This window comes from Dasypus novemcinctus, chromosome 4 (assembly GCF_030445035.2).
Source record: "Dasypus novemcinctus isolate mDasNov1 chromosome 4, mDasNov1.1.hap2, whole genome shotgun sequence".
In the NCBI taxonomy this organism is placed as follows: Eukaryota; Metazoa; Chordata; class Mammalia; order Cingulata; family Dasypodidae; genus Dasypus; species Dasypus novemcinctus.
Window position 1 is genome coordinate 27,270,721 of NC_080676.1, and position 22,172 is coordinate 27,292,892.

Genomic DNA, 22,172 nt, shown 5'->3' on the forward strand with positions numbered 1-22,172 from the left:
GTGGATGTGACTCAACTCATAGAGCATCCACCTACCATATAAAAGGTCCAGGGTTCAAACCCAGGGCTTCCTGGCCCATGTGGTGAGCTGGCCCACACACAGTGCTGCCACATGCAAGGAGTGCTGTGCTACTCAGGGGTGTCCCCCATGTAGGGGAGCCCTATATGCAAGGAGTACACCACACAAGGAGAGCCGCCCCATGTGAAAAAAGCACAGCCCACACAGGAGTGACGCTGCACACATGGAGAGCTGACACAGCAAGATGACGCAACAAAAAGAGACACAGATTTCTCAACAAAAAGAGACACAGACTCCTAGTGCTGCTGAGAATGCAAGCGGACACAGAAGAACACACAGTGAATGGACACAAGAGAGCAGACAATGGGGGGGAGGGAGAAAAATAAAATAAAGCTTAAAAAAAAATCAGATGCCTAGACATCAGCAAAATATTATAATCCATAAGAAAGTGAAAGATATAACCCAAGCAAAGGAATATATCAAAGCCCCAGATGAGGCACAGGATTTGAGACAACTAATCAATGATGTTCATACAAATTTCCTAAATCAAATCAACAAGGTAAAAGACAATATGGCTAAAGACATTAAGGACATTAAGAAAGACTGAATGGGCACAAAGAAGAACTTGAAAATCTGAATAGTAAATTACAGAGCTTATGAGAATGAAAGACAATAGGTGAGATAAAAAACACAGTAGAAGGGAGCTGAGGTGGCGCAAGAGATTGAGCATTTCTCTCCCACTCCGGCAGTTCCCAGGATCAGTTCCCAGTGCTGCCTACAGAGAAGAGAAGCAGACACAGAATGTGGAGTGAATAGACACAGAGAGCAGACAATGGGAGTGTAGGGGGGATAAATAAATCTTTTTTTTAAAAAGGCAAGACAAAAACAAAGAAACAAACACAACACATTAGAGGCATACAGCAGCAGATTGGAAATGATGGAGGAAAGAATAAGTGATGCAAAAGACAGAAGAGCTGAAACTGCAGAGAGAAAAGAATGGGAAAAAAGGAGCAGGGCCTCAGGGAGTTGAATGATAACATGAAGCACAACAACATACGTGTCATGGGAGTTCCCAAAGTAGAAGAGAAGGGAAGAGGGGCAGAAAGAGTATTTGAGGAAATAATGGCTGAAAATTTCACAACTCTCATGAAAGAAATGAATTTACATGTCCAAGAAGCACAGCACACCCCAATCAGAACAAATCCAAATAACCTACTCCAAGACACATACTTCTCAGACTGTCAATGGCATAGATAAAGAGAAAAGTTTGAGAACATGGGAGAAGCAAACCATCACATACAAGGGACACCCAGTAAGAATTAGTGCAGATTTCTCATCAGAAACCGTGCAGGAGAGAGACAGTGTATGATATAATTAGGATACTGAGAGAGAAAAACTGCAAGCCAAAAATTCTTTATCCAGCAAACTTGTCCTTCAAATATGAAGAGTAGTTTAAAATATTCACAATAAACAGAAAACAAGACAATTTGTAAAAAAGAATGTGTCTTTGTAAGTAAGCATTAAAGGAGCCTTACAGCCTGAAAGAAAAAGAGAGGAGAGACTTGCAGGAAAGTGTAGAAGGCAAGAATAGTAGAAGGGATAACCAAAAGAGTAAAAAGACAGATGTAAATAAGATATGACATATGAAAGCCTAAGAATAAAATAGTGGAAGTAAATAAGACATTGACAGTAGTATCATTGAATGTGAATTAATTAAACTCCCCAATCAAACAATGTACACTGACAGAATGGATAAAAAAGCATGAGCCATCCATATGCTGTCTATAAGAGACTCACTTTACATATTGACTGAAGGTGAAAAGTGGGGAAAAGATATTCCTTGCAGACAGTAACCAAAAAAGAACACAGGTAGGTATACTAATATCAGACAAAACAGACTTTAAATGTAAAAAGTTATAAGACAGGTGAGCAGGTGTAGTACTGTGGTTGAGTGCCTGCTTCCTATGTACAAGGTCCTGGGTTAAATCTCCTAAAAAGTTATAAGAGATGCAGAAGGCCATTACAAATTAATAAAAAGGGACAATCCATCAGGAAGAAGTATAGTCATAAATATCTACGTACCTAACCAGGGTGCCCCAAAGTACATGAGGCAAACTTTGGCAAAACTGAAGGGCAAAATAGACATCTCTACAATAATAGTTGGAGACTAATGGCCACTATTGAAAGAACAGAGAACTACAAGTTGTGGAGAGGTTGTGGACAGATAGGAATGCTTATTCATTGTTGGTGGGAATGTAGAATGGTAACACCACTGTGGAGGACTGTTTGGTAGTTCCTAAGGAAGTTGAACATACCTTGCCTTATTGACCTGGCAATACCACTACTGGGTATATACCCAGAACTGAGAGCAGTGACGTGAACAGGCATTGCACACCAATGCTCAAAGAGGTGTTATTCACATTTGACAAAAGATGAAAACAGCCCAGGTGTCCATCAGCTAATGAATGGGTACACAAATTGTGGTATATACACATGATGGACTATCATGAAACTGTAAGAAGAAATAAGTTGTGAAGCATATGACAACATGAATGAACCTGGAGGACATTATGTTGAGTGAAGCAAACCAGACACAAAGGGGCAAATACTGTATGATTGTGCTATTATGAACTAAATACATTGTATAAACTTATGAAGTTAGTAACTAGACTACAGGTCACCAGAAAATAGAGTTGAGGTTAGAGAATGGAAAGCTAGGGATTATTCTGTGCAGAATTGGTAAAAAGGTTGTAAATCTTTGGAAATCAATAGAAATGGTGAAAGCACATCACAGTGTTTGTAACTAGCAGTGCCAATATATGGGTATGAGACAGTCGTTAAAAGGGCAAGTCTGAGGAACAATATATTAGTAGAAGGGAAGCATAGCAAAACCTCATGTGAAATACGAGCATGGGTAATATTGCATATATAAAAATGCTTTTCTTTGAAACTGAACAAATGTACATTAATGTACAAGATATTTATATCAGGCAAAATACAACCAAACCAAAATATGGACAGTAGTGTATATTAATATATTAATAATCTTCCATTAAGAAAAAAAAAAAAGGAAATATACCAAGTGAGAGGAACCAGTCAAAAGGTACTACATACGGTTTGACTCCATCTGTACAAACTATAGATACAAATAAATTAGAAAGATGGAAACAAAACAGCAGTTATGCATGGGAGGGGAATCAGAGTTTGCGAGATGATGTTAAGCAGTAGAGCTTTTTTGATACTTTTTAATTGGAATCATGAAAATGCTCTAATAATGGTTGAAGCGATGAATGCACAACTTAGTGATTATACCAAGTACCATTGATTGTACACTTTGGATGAACTGTTTGCTTTACAAATATGTATCGATAAAATTAATTTGGAAAAAAATATGTATCATTAATTGATTTTTTAAAAAGTTCTGTGGTATTTAAAAAGTCCCTTTGTATTGGAATACTTGGAGATGAAGTCCTGGATCTAGGATTTTCTTCCAAATAAGGATGGGGAGTAGAGGGGTGGAAAAGGGAATGGGTGCGGTATAAATGAACAAGGTTAGCTGACCATGATTTATTATTTTTGGAACTGATGGGTACTCCACCCCCTTTGTGTCTGAAATTTCCCATAACAAAGTTTGAAAATTGGTGTAACTTTCCCAAAAGCTGTTTTTAAAAATGCGTAGACCTGCATAAGTTTGTCAACCTCTTACATACAACGTATTCACTTAAGTGTAATCCTTTCCTGTGTACTTCTTCAGCTTGTCCTAAATTCTATTATCATGACATAGCAAGGCTGAGACTATATGAATAAGCTATATAACAAAGACTTAGCAAGTCCAGAGCTGAAACATTGGAGAGATGCCATTGATCAGGTTTCTTAAATACTATCATAACATCAAAAGAAAGAAATTAAATTAAAAAGAAAAATGTCAAGTATCAGGAAAAAAATGTTATATATTTTCAAAATGGAAAGGTGGTTAAGAAAAATAAGATTCCCAGAGCAGGAGTCTGGAAGATAGAGATAGAAAGGGATAGAGATAAAAAGGTAAAGATAGAAATAGGAGAATGTTGTAAGCCAGCGCCTATATGGGCAAAATCTATGATAAGGTGGAAGTTGTACAGCGGAGGGGCATGGCAGTGGTGCAATATTATTGGGTTGGCCGGTGCTGGTTTGTCAGGGGGCTAGAGTGGGGAGGGTAGGTTGGTCAGTCCATGGAACTGGGGGGAGGGTTGGAGGAAGGAGCAGATGAACACGGGGGATTTGTGAGCATGTGGCTGAAACTACAATGTTGGGAATGTTCTTTTGGCAATATGGCAGGGGAGGGTTACTGGTTTAGTGTGTTGGATGTGGGGGGCATTCAGGACAGGGTATGCCTGGGTAGTCTTCTAGGGAATGTGTGAGTGTTCATCTTGTCATAGTGTATCAGTGGATGGAGACCCATTTTAATGAACGGGAGGGTGTTGGACTCCCATCCTGGGGAGTCCTGCTATGTTCTCAGAGAGGCAGGAGTCTCTCAAGAGCATAGACAGTGCCTAAGAGGGGAGGACAGGCCAATATGTCAGTCCTCAATGTTGTTGCCAAGTAACTATGAGTCTTGCTCTTCAAGGAGTGAAGCCTGGTGGTTGCCATGGGCCCCGAGGGGAGGGGGAAGAAAGAGCAGAATAGATGGAACATGGGGCATTTTGGGGGCAATGAAAGTATTCTACATGATCTTGCAGTGATGGATACAGGCTATGTTAAATTTCTATAAAATTGGGAAGTGGATGTGGCTCAATTGACAGTGTCCACCTACGATGTAAGAGGTCCAGGGTTTGCTGCCCAGAACCTCCTGGCCCGTGTGGTGAGCAGGCCCATGCGCTGTGCTGCCGCGCACAAGGAGTGCCGTGCCACATGGGAGTGTCCCCCACGTAGGGGAGCACCCCCACGTGCAAGGAGTGCACCCTGCAAAGAGAGCCACCCTGAGCGGAAAAAAGCACAGCCTACCCAGGAGTGGTACTGTACACACGAAGAGCTGACTCAGCAAGATGATGCAACAAGAAGAGACACAGATTCCCGGAGCCGCCTGACAAGAATACAAGCGGACACAAAAGAACACATAGCAAATGGACTCAGAGAGCAGACAAAGGGGGGGGCAGGCGGGGAGAAACAAAAAATGAATCTTTAATAAATTTCATCAAAATTTAAAAAAGTATATAGTCCAAACTATAAATCATAATGTAAACCATTGACGATCGTTAGCAGCTATGTTTCAATATTTGCACAATTGCAATGATGTACCATTCACATATAAAGTGCTACTAATACGGGAAAGGGGAAAGGGGGAGGATTGGGTATATGGGAACCCCTATATTCTGTACGTGACTTTTCTGTAACCTAAAACTTCTTTGAAGACAAAATGAAAAAAGACACTGGGGGAATAAATAGAAGAAAATGTCACTGTACATACAAGACAACAGATATTACAGTGATGAAAGGTAAGGCATAATGTCAAAAAAATTTAATATTTTTTCATTATTTATTCCAAATTTTTAAAATTTGTTCAGTAAAAAAATTTTTTTGTATTTTATTTTTGAAACTATCGCTTTATTTTCTTATTAATGGTATTTGGTTATTTTGTTGGCTTCCTTTTCGAAGAAGTTTTGGATCACAGAAGGGTTACAACTCTGACAGGAGAATCACTGGAGTGGGTGTCAGCAATGGGGGATACATGGGAGGAGGGTCACCTGGGGCATACATATAAGGCATATAAATGTGTTCAAGTGTTCGGTGGGGCTTTGTCACAGTGGGTGGAGATTCACACAATATTGAATTTCCATCCTGGGAAGCTCTATCACATTCTCTAATGGAATAGCAAGAATCCTTCGAGTACAGGGGCAAAGACTAGTGAAGGAGATAGTCCATTGATGAGTCCTTGATATTGATGACTGTACTTACAAGCCTTTACTTTTGAAATTGAAACAGCCTAGTATTATACGGTCCCTAAGAGCTACTTCCTGAAAGCCTCCTTGTTGGTCAAATGTGGCCTCTAAGCCAAACTCAGCATATAAATGCATTTACCTTTCCCCCAGTGTGGAACATGACTCCTGGGGATGAGCCTTCCTGGCACTGAGGGATTACTACCAAGCACCAACTAGCAACGCAACTGGAAAAAGACCTTGACCAAAAAGGCGAAAAGGTAAAGACAAATGAGTTTATATGGTAAGAGACTTCAAAGTGAGTCGGGAGGCCATTCCAGAAGTTACACTTAGGCATGTCACATCACAGCAGGATCTCATTGTCTGCCACAGTAAATATCTCAAATTGCAAGGCTTCTGAGGTCTCTAGACACTAGTCAAGGAAGATAGCTTAGGAGTTTGGTGCCTTGCCTGTAGGCCCTACTTTGGAATTTATGCTCCCCGGTGTGACTCAGTTGTGGTTTCCCTACACATGGCTCTTCTGACACTTCTATCTGAACCTGTAATTAGTTCTAAAGTTGATAGGTACTCATCCAAGAGACTTAAATCTTTGGGCTGTCCTTGTACCCGGTGGGCCCTGAATCTCTAACAGAGTTGCAACATCTACTCTCCATTTCAGTGGACTCACCCACGACAACAAAGAGATGATGAATGACCATTCCAAAGAACCAAGAGTTTACACCTGCAAGCAAGAGTCCCATCCATCTGCTCTATGGGATCAAGGCCCCTTCTCAGAGGTGGAGTGCCCATCCCCATCCCAGAATCCTCAGGATTGGGGAATGAACTATAGACTAAAGTAAGTTTATTGGTATTCTACTATAGACTTAGTGTGATTCCAACAATGCAAGACATGGAGGTAGTGGCCACTGGAGGTTCTGAGGGCAGGGAGAGGGAAAAAATAGGTGTCATATGAGAGCATTTTTGGGACTTGGGAACTGTCCTGAATGACATCACAGTGACAGATACAAGCCATTGTATATCTTGCCAAAACCTACAAAATTGTGAGTAAACTACAATGTAAACTTAAATCCATACTTGGTGGCTATGCTCCAAAATGCGTTCATCGATTCTAACAATGTACCACACTAATGAAGGATATTGTTAATGGGGGAAAATGTTTGAGGGATAGGGCATATGAGAATCCCATTTTTCATATTTAACATTTATATAATCTAAATATCTTTAAATATATATATACACACACTAAAAATAAAGCTAACAAAAATGAAAGCTAGTTTTCTGATGATCTTTTCTGCATTATGAATGCTATACTTTGAAAAAGAACTGGGAGAAATTTTTAATCCAAATATCAAATAAATGATTCAGAAACAGGGCTCATTGAACGAAAATTAGGACACTGAAAAAAAAATCCTTGCCTAGCACTGTACCCAGCTCTAAAAACATGTTTAAACTTCCTTCTGCATGAAGGTATAGATCCTCAGTACCATCTTCAAACCCTCTCCCACTGCTACTTCCCAACATGACTACGACCCAGTAACAAGTAATTTAGACACTAAGAATTCAATATTAACAGCTTCTTTGTTCACAAATACCTTTGCCTTTCTAGAATGCATCTTATAAAGATAACTATGCTTAACAGTCGGAGGCAGTTTTAAGTTCTTCAGAAACCTGAATTTATAGCACAGTAGGCATTCAAATAGGTATTTTAAAAACCCTATGTAGAAAAATCTTAATGGGTTATCCTTTCAGAAACTTACAGTTCAAATTAGGTCTCACTTTTTATAGAGACGGTTTATTTAAGTAGCACACCAAAAACTTTTATATCCAAATGAATCCCACAAAGACCCCTTTTAAGGCTCCCTATTCCTCCCCGGCCCACTGCCTACCTGATTACATGTTTGGACCTCTTCTTTGGAATACTCTTCAGAACCTGTAACTGATTATTAAATGCCAGTAAATCTACATCACCTTGTGGGTGTATTTGATTTTTTCAAACAGCAACAAGTCTAGTGGACAAGGTAAATAAACAAGGTGGGTAAAAATTTAATGTAAAACTAAATGTAACTACAAGGAAACGAAGCACATTCACATTATTCAAAGCACTCGGAAAAATTGCCTGTGTGAATAATCGGAGGAAACAATCATTTGGGTAAAATTCCTGGCTTTTTCATCAAACTTTATTCGTTGTCAGACTTCATCACCCAGTCAGGTCCAGGGAGATTCAGCTTATTACTGAATTCTCCTGACCTAGAGAAAAATCATAACACTGTTGCATTTATTTACTAGTTTATTCAATAGAGCAGCTCACTTCAGAGGCAGTACTTAAAAACTGACTTAAAATAATCTAATGCTACCATTCACGTGTAAATCAGTTTTTAACTTGACTGGTTTAGTACTATAACATACTTTATGTTCCCTTGTATGGGCCACAGGTTTTTTTCCCCATGTCTTCAAAATATTAATACACCGAACTGTTTACAAAAGCTCACAATGCAGGTAAGAACTGCATTGCAATAGTCTCAAACTTTATCTAATAGAGAAAAAAAAAGCAAGAATTGTCAGACAATCAGTATAGCCATTTTACTATTAAAGTTTGGTCTTTTAAATAATTTATTTAATAAGGTATTTGAAGCAGTTTAAAAAAACAAGATTTGTATTTTATTTCCTTGTAAAAATCTTTACACATGCAGACAAACCAGTGTTAAGAAAGTATTCACCATCATTTAAACAAATAACCACTTAAATAGAACAGTGTCTGCAATTTTATCTGTATAAAAATAAGATACATTTTTACAGAATTCACGCTCCAGTTCTTATAGCAATAAACAATACACAACTCTAAGTACAATTGAACCTGACCATGGTTTTCAATTAGATACTGCTAGGGCATTTTAATGTGCAAAAAAAATTAACATAGTTCTTTTCAAAAGAAAATGTCCTCAGTGTTTCTAGAGACCTAGAGGGTTTTAATAAATCAAATCCTAATCAGTTTGCTTTTAATGTTTTGATTACAAGTCCATACACCACACTGTAGATAGGCAAAACCAGGAACTGATGCAGGCTCGAAAGAGAAGAAAAAGTCAGCGCCTGTGCCTGCCATGTCCTGAGCGACTGCCACCATGGTGCTTGCCTTTATGGGACCTCTCAAAGGAGCGAGATCTTTCACGTCTGTCCCTATGATGTCCCCTTTCATGCCTGTGTTTCTTGGCAGCATCTGAGTGATCCCGAGACTTGCTCTGAGATCGAGAACGAGATTTTTTCCTTTTATGACCATGTCTATTTGAACTTTTTAAATCATCTCTGGTATGTTTGGCCTTAAGGTGAGGAGAACCATGATTATGATGTCTTCGAGGGCTTTCGCTGTGACTGCGGGACCTGCTTCTTGATCTCGAGCTGTATGTTCCAGATCGACTCCGCCTATTATTATAACTTAAGAAGGAAAAAACTGAGGTTTAGATTCATTTTCTACTGGGAATAGATTATTCTGGTGGTTGCTCATAACCGGTTCAAAATAAAACTATGAACTATTATCAATGACAGGCCAAAACTGAAGACTTTTTTTCTAACTGTCCCCATCCACCACCCCTACACCCAAGCCTGTACACATTATACAAATCTCAAAGGTACTGTTAAGTGTAGGCAGAAGCAAAGTAAATTAGCAACTTTTACAAACTACTTGAGCTGTGCTTTTTATCGCTTCTCTCACGTGCACAAAGTGCCACTGAAAAAGAGCCACTAGGAGCTAGCAAGCCAGTTAGAAAGCTAACTAAGTAATATTCTTTGGCCATGGTTACTTATAATAAGGCTTAGTAAAATATTCACAATTACTAACTAAAATCAAACAGAAAGACAGGTTTTCACATTATAATCCTCCATAGCACTTTGTGGCCAGACACCCTACACTTCTGAAAAGGAAGAAAAATAAAAAAGATGGGAGGAAACAGGAGGTTGCCATTAAGATACATCATCACAAAATTAAGAAACCAGGGAAGCAGACTTGGACCAGCGGTTAGGGCGTCCGTTTACCACATGGGAGGTCCACGGTTCAAACCCCAGGCTTCCTTGACCCATGTGGAGCTGGCCCACGTGCAGTGCTGATGCGCGCAAGGAGTGCGCCCCGTAAAGAGAGCCGCCCAGTGCAAAAGAAAGTGCAGCCTGCCCAGGAATGGCACCGCACACACACAGAGGGCTGACACAACAAAAAGAAACACAGATTCCCGTGCTGTTGACAACAGAAGCGGACAAAGACAACGACACAGCAAATAGAGAACAGACAACTGGGGTGGAGGGAAAAGGGAGAGAAATAAATAAATCTTAAAAACAAAACAAAACAAAAAAACTAACAAACCGAAAAAACCAGAGTACACTCCTAAACTCATTTTTTATAATTTGCCTAATTGTAGCCTAGTTTTATAAGTAGTACACATTTGATTTTTTAGAAAAGAAAAAAACCCACAACCATTATTAAGATTCCAAATAAGACTTTAGGAATCTTATTTAGACTAAGGAAATATTTACTTACTGTCGTCTTGGGGTATGCGATCTAGAGCGAGAGCGTGTTCTTGATCTTGATCGACTTGCACTTCTGCTATTTCTACTTCTTTTGCTGTCTTTTCTTACACTTCACACAAAAACACAATTTCAGTTTAGAAAATACATAAAACATTTTGTGATTTATATATCTTAAAAAAAAAAATAAGTTTAAAAAATGCTATATATTAAAAAAAAGCTCACCAAAGACAACCTTAAAAACAAAACTAAAACAAAGTTCTGCAGGCCAGTTTTTAATTCAAGTGTACTCACCCATTGTAAGGACTTTTAGAAGCCTGCTGTCTATCTTCAGGTTCCTTTTTTACCATCTTCACATTAAGAGAGACTGGTGACTTCTCCTCCGCTTTTACTTCTCTTGGTGATGCTTTAGAAAATAATAATAATGTGTAATTATTGGATTTAACAGAGGGCCAAAAATTATTTCTAAATATTAACTATCATGCTTTCAAATAGTGGTCTTTAGTTAACTCATGAAGAGAACAGTAACAACTTAATGTCATGGTTTCTACACAACTGTTAAATGCTAAAACACATACCTTCAGTGCCCCCAAATCATTTCATTCTAAATAAATCTTACATGGTTTAGAGGCTGGAGAAAATCCACCAAGAGTTGATAGGGCTGGAGTTCCATCAGGATTCAATCCCTTTGCTTTTAATTTGGCTTCTTGTAAGGCTACTTTTCTTTTTTCTACTTCTTTTTCTAGTAACTCATAGTTTGGCTGTTGGAGAAAAATAGACTTAATATTTCCCTTTTTAGTAGTTTAGATTCTTAGCATTGAGAGTATATTAGCACAAACACAAACAGAAATTACCTTTTTTCTGGTATAAAGCCTAAGTGTTTCTATGCAGATTTCCTGGATCTCCTCTTCCGTAGTACCAAAAAGAAGAAACCAGTGAGGACGAGTTGGCAGTGGAATCTAAACCATAAAGAGTAGTTTAGATTAAGTTATCACTGGTTTTTGTCAGAATGATTAAGTCTTGTTCTTTATCCTGTCGTACACAAAATGAGATATATTCACCTACCTGAAGAGCTCTAGCTGCAAGGTAGATGCAAGCACATGCTATAGTCTCTGGTTGAAACCGAACAAAAACATTGGTTCGAAGACTGTCATTCATATAATTCCTGAAAAATATTTCAACTGTAAGTTTTTTATGTAAACAAACCAGTTCTTCTGAAACTTATGATTGGAGACTCAATCTACTTTATTCTTTTTTCTTCTCATATTTATATTCACATCTTCATATTCTAGCATATAACTCATATAATTCTTAATTCAAGAATCACTAATAAAAGTTTACCACAAAGATTATTCTTTGACTTCCTAAATATGATCAAAACCGTTAATACCATATTATTCTTCCAAATAGAAATTATTTTTAAGTCTTTCTTTTTGATAAAAAGCAATGCTTTGACAATTCTAATAACTAGTTTCAGAAATAAAGCACTCCAACAATCCTTCAAGCCATTAATTACTGACCATCTCTCCTTTTATCCACAATGAAAAGCAGTGTCACCAAGTCCTTTCAAAAATTCCAAATATTATGATGGGTAAAAAGACAAATTCTGTAAGCACATTAAGAACACTAAAGCTGCTTCAGAAAATCTAAGTAGGGAAGCGAAGAGCAATAAATACATAACAGCCTGTTTACATACCTTATTTTGCAACTAAGAGTTGTAAACTATTTCAGTTACTAAATCGCAGGATTTTTCTTAGTAAGTCCTCCCAGCAAGGTTCTTAAGCTAAAACACTTTACAAGTTGTTTCAAAGGTTAAAAAACTAAAGTTAAGTGGACTATTTAAAATCCTTACCCACACTGCTAAAATCTGTAGTATAAAACATGTAATAAAGGTCATGCATTTTATCAAAGCAACGTTAAGACTTTTAAAATACTTCTAATATTACTCAGTCCAAAAGAAGCATGGTGAGAACATTAAAAATTATGTTAAGTCCTGCACACCATTTGACATTTTTATCAAAACAGTAGTTGTGGGTGAACCACAACACAAATTCATTTTACCTTTAAATATGCCAGCACTTCAAAAAAAAAACAAAAACAAAAAAACACATGTGCATAAAAAAGTCCAAGTTCTAAAGTGATTAATATTAACATCTCTTTTAAAAATGAAGCACTTCTTACTTCTAATATTATTGCCTAAAATAGCCCAGCAGCTAAAAATTCATTCTTTATGGGAACAGGTGCCCATTTTGAGCTAAAAGTTAATTTCCTTTGGTAGAACTCATGCTACACATTCTAAAAATAGAAATTTAATAAACTCCTAACTTTATAAAAAAAATCATTTAATTCATAATGGCTGGACAACAATCTATCAAAAATGAACTATTCATTTTGATAGTTACAGGTATACATTAAATACATAGGCATGTCAAATAGTTACTTCTAGAAGCAAATATACAAATCCTTTTGACACCCCGACAGACTAGAAGATGCTGCCAGATGGATATGGACCACCACTTCAGTGAATCTCGGATGAGAGCTTGCACTGGATTGGCTGGAGAGCAGGGCAGCCAATCAGGCCATCCTGAGGTCATGGGCTGAAGTGCAGAGGGCAGAGTTCTATGACTTACCATCATGGACTACCCTTTAATTAAAGAGTAGAAAAAAGAACAAAGTTAAATTGAGTTCTCCATTAAAAGTAATTAGTCAAGCCAAGAAAACAGGAAGCAGAAATAAGCTTTTTTGGTTAAAAAACAAAAAAACAAAAGCCCCAAAACAAACTTATTCATTATTTTGGAAAGGGGAAATGAAAACTTACTTTATTTCTGCTTCTGTTTTCCTGGCTAGGAAAGAAATATAAAAAAGCAACTTACCAGGCAGTTTGAACCAGGGTTTGATTACGTTCACACTCTAAGACTTGTAAATACATAACAATGATCTGAAGGACAAGGGAAAAATAATTCTATTTAGCATATTGGTGGTTCTTTCATTCAAGTACAGATTTTTCAGTGAATAAATCAATTGAAAATGTTAGGTGCCAGTTCTAATTCTTCTATAAAACTGCATACATAATTCAGACCAACCTAAAACGTACCAGATTCAATGCAGAATCAATTTCAAGATACTGTTACTTCATTAAAATTGTTTAGAAATATGTTCCAAAATTGTGAAGAAAAAAATGGGAGTAAGTTCAATTAAATACAAAAGCTCACTTTTCATGAGCACTCTGTGTGACTGGCCCCACACTACGCATTTTATATATATCGCCTAAGGTACATTCTACATATCCAAAAGGCCTACAGGCTAGATGTGTTAAGGAAGTTACACAGTGGGTATGAAACATATTACGCAACACAGTAGTAACAGTGTTACAGGAAACACTAATATTTTTGCAGTGACTTATATCCATCAATAAACAGACATATCTCAGGTCATGTGAGGGCTTTAAGGACCTCTATTACCATCATTCCAATTTTACCATTTTAAAAATGCAAAGACTGAGCAAGAGATACCTGCCAAGGTTACACAGCTAATGGCAGAGTCAAGTTTCTATCCCAGATAGTCCTAACCCCAGAGCACCCAAGTCTTGTAACCACTGTTAGTTTTTATTGATCACACGAAAACAAAGACATAGTTAAAAATCCCATGAACTTTTCAATAACATGCTTTGAGCAATTTACATACATGTAGTATATGCTGGTGTTTTATTCCATGGGATAAGGATTTCCACCCCCACCTCATCTAGGTGGGGAAAACTGGACTTAATCAGAGGCAAAAGTAACTCATCTACGGTCACACAATAAAGAACAATGATTTGAACTCCCATCTTTTTGACACCCATTTTACTAATAAATACCAATATCCAAAAGAATATCTTTTTAAATTAAAATCTAGGTTAACTCTTAAATATAAATTCTGGTAAAATAAAAATTTAAAGCCCTAAATACTTACGAATATAATGTTTGCTCTCTACAACTCACCTTATGGGGATGCTTGACATGAACACAAAACCCCAACTCCTTTAGCACCCTTCTCTCTGCCTTGATAACTTGATTTTTGGTGTTTATGTAGTTCTGATCAAGGATCAGGGGGCTTGGAGTCCTATAGTTTGTAAGAAATAAAATCAAAACTGTTTTGCACATCCAAAAAATGTTATTTGTGGCATCTCCATTTTCCCTTCCAACCAACTATTGGCAACAGAAACCAGCTTTTTAAACTCCTGCAAACAAGTTAAAGCATTAATCTTGTGCTGTCCAAGTTACGCTAATTAAATATATACAACTAGATAGACTAAGTTCCTAAAGAAATAACAGCAATGTAATTATTAAAAAAAAAAATCACTTGCTGCTCTTGGCTAGCCTCAAATTTCTTCTTACCAGCTCCAGCTATATTTTGGGTATATAGTTAACTTAGGTGACAGATTTATCATCACAAACCCTATAAGTTTCCATAATAGTAAAGAAATAGTAATTCACTGGCAAAACAAATATGTTCTTGAAAAATATTTACAGTACTATGGAAATCACGTGATTATGGCGACTTTACTCACTGTATAAAAATATCATCTCTTGGCTAGTTTATGACCCAAGTAGAAATTAGGAGGCAGAAAAAGTGCATAGCTAATTCAGATTCCTCTAGTTGGGTAATGTATTTAAACAAATTGTTCTAAAAAAATCTATCTCTAATAACCAGAAAACTAAAGGGCTCAGTTACCAAAAAAATCAAGAAGAGCAAATTTAAAGAACCAGGCTCAAAACTCAAAGATCTATGAAAAACAGGTCTAAACTTGTCAGTTAAACCATGAATTTTGTGGTCAGAACCACCACCAGAGTTTCTTATTTGGCAACATATTTGATAGCAATGCAAAAGAGAAGGCACAACCACAGCAAGGGAACCAGAAGAATACATTCAATGTTTTGTCAGACTAAACGTTAATGTCGTCAAAAGCTTCTATAACACAGGATATATGTAAAAGTTTCTAAGATAAAGGAGGACACGTGTGTCAGTTTTTGGATGCTTTGAAACAGAACATTTGAATGATGCCTTCCCAAGTTGTTTTTTTGAGTTCTTTTTATATGGGAAAAAACTATCACTTATGGAACACTCAAGTTTTGTAATTCAAACCTGGTTACTTCCCAAACTGTTAACTGACTGTACACTTTGGATGGAGTGTATGGTATGTGAGCACATATCAGTAAAACTGCTTTCAAGGTAAGAGAACTGTTAAGGAAACTGACTTTCATTTTTTAAAAGTCTATGTAGGGAAGCAGATATAGCTCAAGCAATACCTCCCACATGGCAGTCTGGGGTTTGCTTCCTAGTGCCTCCTAGAAAAAACAAGAACAACAAGCAAAAAACCCCGAGAAAACCAACTCATGGGGGAGCCAATGTGGCTCAGTGGTTGAGCACCAGCTTCCCAAATACGAGGTACCAGGTTCAAGCCCCAGCCCCCAGTACCTCAAAAAAAAAAAGTAATGTATCTATATCTCTGGTATATTTTTAGAGTCAACGAACAAAAAATACATTTGTATTAAAACATTGATTATATGGTAAGTATATGAGAACATGTAAATATTTTCCCTCATATTCAATTTATTTTCAGCAAAAGGAATAAGTTTTTGTTCTGAGGTAGAACCCAACACTCTTTTAAAAGACAGTCATTCTGAATATTTACCGATTCACAAAAAAAAAAGAAAAAAAAAATTACATTTCAAGATGCAAGCCTAATGAAGAAAATTATAAACTCAAAATTTAAAAATCAAAACATGTTTATATACTGACCTGAAGATTCAAAAACAATTATGAAATAAGCTATATTACTTCTATTGTGATATGTTAGAGTAAGAAACAGCTATCTTTTTATTTTCCCATCTCCTTAACATTAAAAACTGTTTATGTTTACTTAGCTATTACAAAGTCTTGTATATAAGCGTATGATTTTTATCAAAGTCCATTAAACAAAAGCTTTTATTTTTAGCTGTTATCTACATCAGGAATGCTGAAAAACGGCATTCGTGCAATTCAATTCATAGATCTACTAACTGCACTGTGAAAGGTGTGTGAAGAGAGGCCACTAACTTGGAAAGAGTTGCTTTCTAACATTATCAGGATAGTAGGCTACAAAAGTTCATTGCTCAGTTAAAAAATTTTTTTTATCTCAAATGAGCAATCAATATACATATGAAAACAAAAATTTTCTGGTTTTATTGTTATTACAAGAACTCTGAAAAAAAAAAAAAAACCTCAAACCCACCCCAGACTAATAACTAATTTTATCTGATGGCCCTCTTTTGACTGGTGTTAGGAGCTGGCCTACCTCCCTTGTTAGAGCTGTACCACTTTAATTCTTAACCCTCCAAATCAGACAATAAAATAGAGTATTAGAATCCCTATAAAATTTCATAAAAACACAGCTGAATTGAAAATTTTCCCCTTTTAATCAAAATATCCAGAGTCTGATAAAACTCAGCTATTCTTACAATTAACCAGCTGAACATGTTTGAACAACTGCTATGGTCTGGTCCCAAATCAGGTTTAATCACGAGGTAACTGTTTAAATGAATTCTTGTTTCCCATCTACTGTGCCATAATCTTTACTTTCCCTTATTGTTTTGTCAAAGTCCCAATAACACCAAAACAGATTAAGGAAAGCAAACCCATTACTTACTACAATTCAACTATTTATGCAACTTCCTATTTAGGTCTGCTAATACTGTTTTCAGAAGTTAACTTTGTAGGTATGTGATGTATCTCACATTCAGAATTGGTTTCATGACACAAAATCAAGGTAGGCAATCTTACATGTAATTTACAACTACCTTGAAAAGATGCTGTATCAGAAACAGGAAAATGTGTTTCCATACCATCAGCAGAAAAAGAAAAGTTCATAGTGTTTAAGCCAAGTGCTTTCTTTACTGAAATTAACCAAGAATCAATTTGCACTTTCTCTGTCACAACAAGCACATTAAATTGAATTAAAGCTTGCTAGAATTTCTTCCTCTCCAATTAGGTAACTTTCCTACAAGCCAATAAAAATGTGAAGCTGCTGCATGTAAAATTATCTCCTGCAAAAAGAAACTGATCTATTCACAGAAAGCTAGCAGTAATTTTCATTATCAACAAACACACAAGCCTAACCCCACCACCCCTGCTTTAAGTTTCCAGAGTCAGAGTTTTCATGTGAACTTTTATGACAAGAACAATTTTCAAACTTTGGTCTAATACAAAATCTTGGTTTTTGGTCATTGGTAGTTTATGAACTTATCTGAGTAGTTTGATATACCAATTTAAAAAAAGAAAAAAATCCAAACATGATTATTCTCATGTGGTATAAGGACTGAGACATTTTGAAACTACATCTCCAAAAGCATACTGAACTAGATGGTAGTTTAAACAGGCAAATTGCTTTCCAAAATACAGAAGTGTGTATCTACGTCAAAGAAAGATCATTTTTCTCTTTAGAAATGTTTGCCTAAACTGAAATCCACCTGTAGAGTCACAGAAATAAACTGCAGAGGAAGGTTGTACTAAATGTTAACATCACTTAAGACCCCTCAAACTCTAAATCCATACACTGAAAATCACACTACAGAATACCAATGATAGTGGTTAAAGCCATTTTTGAAAATAAGATTTAATATCATTACCCTATGCCTTGGAGAATAAATACGGGCTCTTTAAAACAAAAACAAAATTGGAATATTCTACATCTCAAAAGGAGACTGAAATTTTAAAAAGCAATCTTCCCTTGAAGTTTAGTCATAAAAATTAAACATTAAGCTACAAAAAAAGGACCGAAGGGGAAAAAGACAAATAATCCAAGATGGGGCCTGGCCATTGGTACCATTTAAAAAGCTCCTTTGGTGATTGTACTGTACATCCAGGACTGAAAACCACTTACCTAGTCTTTTATAAATTATGCCTCATCTGTAACTATCAAGGTCACACAGCAATTTAAAGTTATGCACAAACGAGATCAAAATATGTATACCATCAATGAGACAATATGTTTTACCTAACTTAAAGCATGTATCAACAGTACTTTCTAATGACAATTACCTATGCCAAGATACTAAGCTACAGTTTTAATAACTTGGACAGCAAAGACAAAAGCTTATAACAAGGAACAGGAGTTTTTCTAAATGGTTCACCAGTGGCCAACCTGTTAGTCCCCGATTCCAGTGACCTATTCTCAGAGCACTGGCTTCTCCTTGGGGATTTTCGATACTTCACTCACTGTTGCCATGACGACAGCTTCATCTCTATGTACCACTCCACATCACCCAGGCTTTGGTAAATGTAGCTGGTCGCTGTATAGTCGGTTGCAAGGGAAAAAAGAGTTGAAGTTAATAACATATACAAGTTACGTATCTGAGTAAACTTGCAAAAGCAAAATGCATAGAAACTTTTACATCCTGCTTTAAAAAAAAAAGGTTCCATGCAATTAATAACTCCTTTTTAAGTTTCTTGCTATAATCACACTTCTTAGAGTGAAACAAAATCAATTTCTCTGAAATAATGACCAAAAAAAGCAATGTTACATCAGACTCAACAAGTCGGATGACATATTTTAAATTCCAACGTTTCTGTAGTTAACCTAATCTGTTATCAAGGAAGAAAATTCTAATTCTCTATATAATAACTGGCTCAATGGTTCAAAGAATACCACCAGAAAACTCTCTTTTAAGCAAAAAGAATCTTTTGACTAAAGATGAAAAGCCTTTTATTAGACAGTGCATTTGTTTTATATACCCTGAAGTAACAACAAGGTCTCTAAATACAAGGTTAAGCTCAGACCAAACTAAATTCTAATTTGAAATCTTCTCAATTTCCAGGATTCCTCACCAAAAAAAACTAAGATTTGAAAGTGAAATTTAAAAATCACGGTCCCTGGATAAGGTTAGAATGAATGGGGAAAGATGGAGTGACAAATGTTAAGAAAAACTGAAATACTCTGAGAAATACATGGACACCAATGTGTCAGACTTTTTGACTAATAATTTTAAAGGTGCTTTAACATCTGCTTGTCCCTAAATAGTTCCATTACTACCAACTTTTTGATTCAGCCAATAAGGACCACTGATGTGGAATACTGGTTTGGTCATAACCAACACCCAACAAAACAGAATCCTTTTATAACTAACGTCCTTTCAAACTCGGTACACGTTTATCTAACATAACCACAATTCCTTAAAAAGTGAACACAACTAACCTAGACCAAGTATATCGTTCTGCAGGATGTACTAGAAATCACCTTAGATGCAGCAAGTCCTGCAACTAAACTTTGTTGTTTGCCTCACAAAATTGCAGAAGGCCACATAAAGTGTTATGTAGTCACAACATATACTGTTTCGGTCTCTGTATTTTCTTACAAGATCAAATAAATGGGCCTCAACTGAATGAAATCCAATCAATCTTATGAGTTATATTTCTAACCCACTCACTGAGACTGTATCTGACCAAAACAAAATACCTGTTTAATCCCTTTGACTTCAAACTCCACACTTTATCATCCTGCAGTCCTTTCAGATCCGGTATTATGCGATATATCGTAGTTCAATGTTGAGAAGTATTCTAACAAAAGCCAACCTCAATTGATAAAGAATTAACTGGGACTTCGAATAGAAAAACATAATCTACACAGAACTTTGCCACAATATTAACTTGAACTACATTGTTGAAACTTCCAACCTTCAGTCTTCCAGAGAGGGGAGGGAAAAAATAACTTACAGATATACACTCACACTTGAGCCAAATGTATTCTCATTCCCTTTCTTGTTTAATCTTAAACCACAGGACTGGCTTCACAGCACTGTTACGATTGTCCATAAATGCAACTGCCTCTACAAACTTTAGTTAGATAACTGGTTAATTATGGTTTTTCCAAAATAAAATAAGTATCAATATGTTCCTACTTCAATTAAAACACCTCAATTAAGTCAGTTTCCCTTGCATTGGTATTGACTTGCCAGGAAAGAATGTTTTGATGATTGGTGTACAGTACCGGAGAGTAAGAGACACTAAGTTCAATAATGCCAATCTTACCTTTTGCCTCTTAACTGCCGAAGGTGGTGAAATACATTAATCACATCTCTTATTCTTCTAGGAGCTTCTTCGATTTTTGATGCAAGATTAATACAAGCCATGGCAACAATCTGAAAGACCCCATGAAGTCAATAAATACAATCGTTAAGATGACTGAAAGAAAAAAGTGCCTCCCTCAAAGTCTAAGAAACTCATTTTGAGGAAGAAACTTTAGGACACAACTGGGCTAACCTTTGTCGAAATGAAATTACAAGTAATATTCCAGGCCAAAGACTTTCAGGCTATACTGGTACTATACTTTCTTTTTATTGCTTAATTCCTAATTCTGTATCTTGAGTCAAGGTTCGACCTCACAGGAGTTCTGCTACACTTGGTAGGAAAGTGTTATTCTTGTTAAAGAGTGGACCTGGGCTCAGGATCCATCTTGTAATTTTAAAACATATTCCCAAGCTGCCCACTTCCCGGACGATGAGAACTAGCACAAAGGCTTAAACTAACCACTCCCTTTCTGGAAAAGCTGGTGCTGACACTACGCCCCCCTTCCCATTTCCGGATGAAGAAATCCCCCGCTGTGCTCACCTCGAAACTGTGTTTGACGAAAGATTTGGAGTAGAAAAAACGATGAAACAACACCTGCCCCGTTGCCATCGCCACCTGCAGACAACAGAGGAGAACGGAAGCGCAGGGGTCAGGCGGGCCCGCACTAGGCGCCGCCGCCATTTTGTGCCGCCGCCGCTCGTCTCCCCCTCCCCCCTCCCGCCTCCCGGCCTCCCGGCCTCGAAGGCCTCCCGCCCTAGGCACGCTCCGGCTCCAGAGTTGGAGAGTCCTGGGGAGAGTCCGAAAGCGCCGTTCCCGCCCTACCGGGGCCCGGCTGGGGGGCCTCAATGATACTGGGATGCAACCGAAGGAGGGCACGGCAGGGCCAAGAGGCGCGCCTGGGAGAGCCGGGGCCGAAACACTGACCTGTGGAAGCCGGAGGAGAATGCCGGCGGCCTGGATGAGCTCGCAGCCCAGAATGCGCAGGTCCGTCTCGCTGGGCAGGTCGAGCCCGTCCTGCATGGATGGAGTGGGCGAGAGCCGCTCCTCCGGAATAAGCGAGTGGTCGATAGTGAGCGAAACTTCCGAGTACAGGCGATCGCCGATCAGGATCCCTCCCGTTGTGGTCGTCGTGGTCGTCGTGCCGGAGCTAGAGCCGCCCGCGCTCGGGGCAGCCGAAGAGGCGGCGGTGGCAGCGGTCGCGGTCGGGTGAGGCCCGGACGCCATAATCTAAGCGAGCTGCACGCACGCCCAACGCAGCCGGAACCCGGAGCGAAACTAACCAGCGTCCTCGGCGCGACGGATATTCCCGTGACCGCCGGGTTCTGGGCCGCTGCACGCAGCGTGCGCTTCCGCCCTGACGTCACCACGCTCGCTCGGCGCACGCGAACTAGTCCCTTCAGGCGGCCCCTCTTCCCGCCGCGCAGGGAAGCGGGTTACGGCGGCTGCGGGGCTTCACCCGAAGTAGCTAGTGCTGCTTGTGAGGCCCTTCAGAGTGACTGGGAGGACGCCGTCCGCCCAGGGCCCCGGAGTGGTCATAGAAGCGGTCTTTTTAGTTAAGCCGGGTATACAGTGCTTCGTCCGTAATATTTTTCATCGAAAAAATAAGGGAGCTTTACAAGATATCCTCAAATATGCTCAAATTAGAGTTAA

General features: G+C 38.0%; 1 protein-coding gene and 1 long non-coding RNA gene across 5 annotated transcripts in view; one reads left to right on the forward strand and one right to left on the reverse strand.

The window, feature by feature from the left end:
- The window catches only part of LOC131278189 (uncharacterized), a 34,737-nt gene extending 27,972 nt beyond the window's left edge, over positions 1–6,765 (forward strand). Inside the window, exons 2-3 of the long non-coding RNA XR_009185448.2 lie at positions 6,084–6,190; positions 6,589–6,765. This is a non-coding gene — a long non-coding RNA (uncharacterized lncRNA). The remainder of the gene's footprint in view (positions 1–6,083; positions 6,191–6,588) is intronic.
- Positions 6,766–8,522: 1,757 nt separating this feature from the next.
- CCNL1 (cyclin L1) lies at positions 8,523–21,887 on the reverse strand. 4 transcript variants are annotated; one of them, XM_071214583.1, is made up of 12 exons: positions 21,447–21,863; positions 21,063–21,137; positions 20,484–20,593; positions 18,676–18,748; positions 14,420–14,540; positions 13,313–13,377; positions 11,505–11,604; positions 11,294–11,398; positions 11,059–11,200; positions 10,734–10,845; positions 10,453–10,551; positions 8,523–9,359 (listed from the first exon to the last, which is right to left on the reverse strand). In XM_071214583.1, the coding sequence occupies exons 4-12, from the start codon at positions 18,696–18,698 to the stop codon at positions 9,011–9,013; spliced, it is 1,116 nt and encodes a 371-aa protein (XP_071070684.1). In that variant the 5' UTR covers positions 18,699–18,748; positions 20,484–20,593; positions 21,063–21,137; positions 21,447–21,863; the 3' UTR covers positions 8,523–9,010. The 4 variants fall into 4 exon arrangements, with proteins under 4 accessions (XP_071070684.1, XP_004454482.1, XP_012379104.2 ...); XM_004454425.4 differs by lacking the exon at positions 18,676–18,748 and having other exon boundaries at positions 21,447–21,887; XM_012523650.4 differs by lacking the exon at positions 18,676–18,748 and having other exon boundaries at positions 11,505–13,083; positions 21,447–21,867.
- Positions 21,888–22,172: the final 285 nt, after the last annotated feature.

What these genes read in the sequence shown, in the direction of transcription:
- CCNL1 (XM_004454425.4), bottom strand. Translation starts at nt 21,746, where the DNA reads ATGGCGTCCGGGCCTCACCCGACCGCGACCGCTGCCACCGCCGCCTCT. An exon ending in CGGCAGTTAAGAGGCAAAAG is followed by an intron (nt 14,541 to 20,483) that starts GTAAGATTGGCA and finishes TACAAACTATAG; the next exon opens with GACTCCAAGCCCCCTGATCC. An exon ending in ACCCTGGTTCAAACTGCCTG is followed by an intron (nt 11,605 to 13,312) that starts GTAAGTTGCTTT and finishes AATATTTTTCAG; the next exon opens with GAATTATATGAATGACAGTC.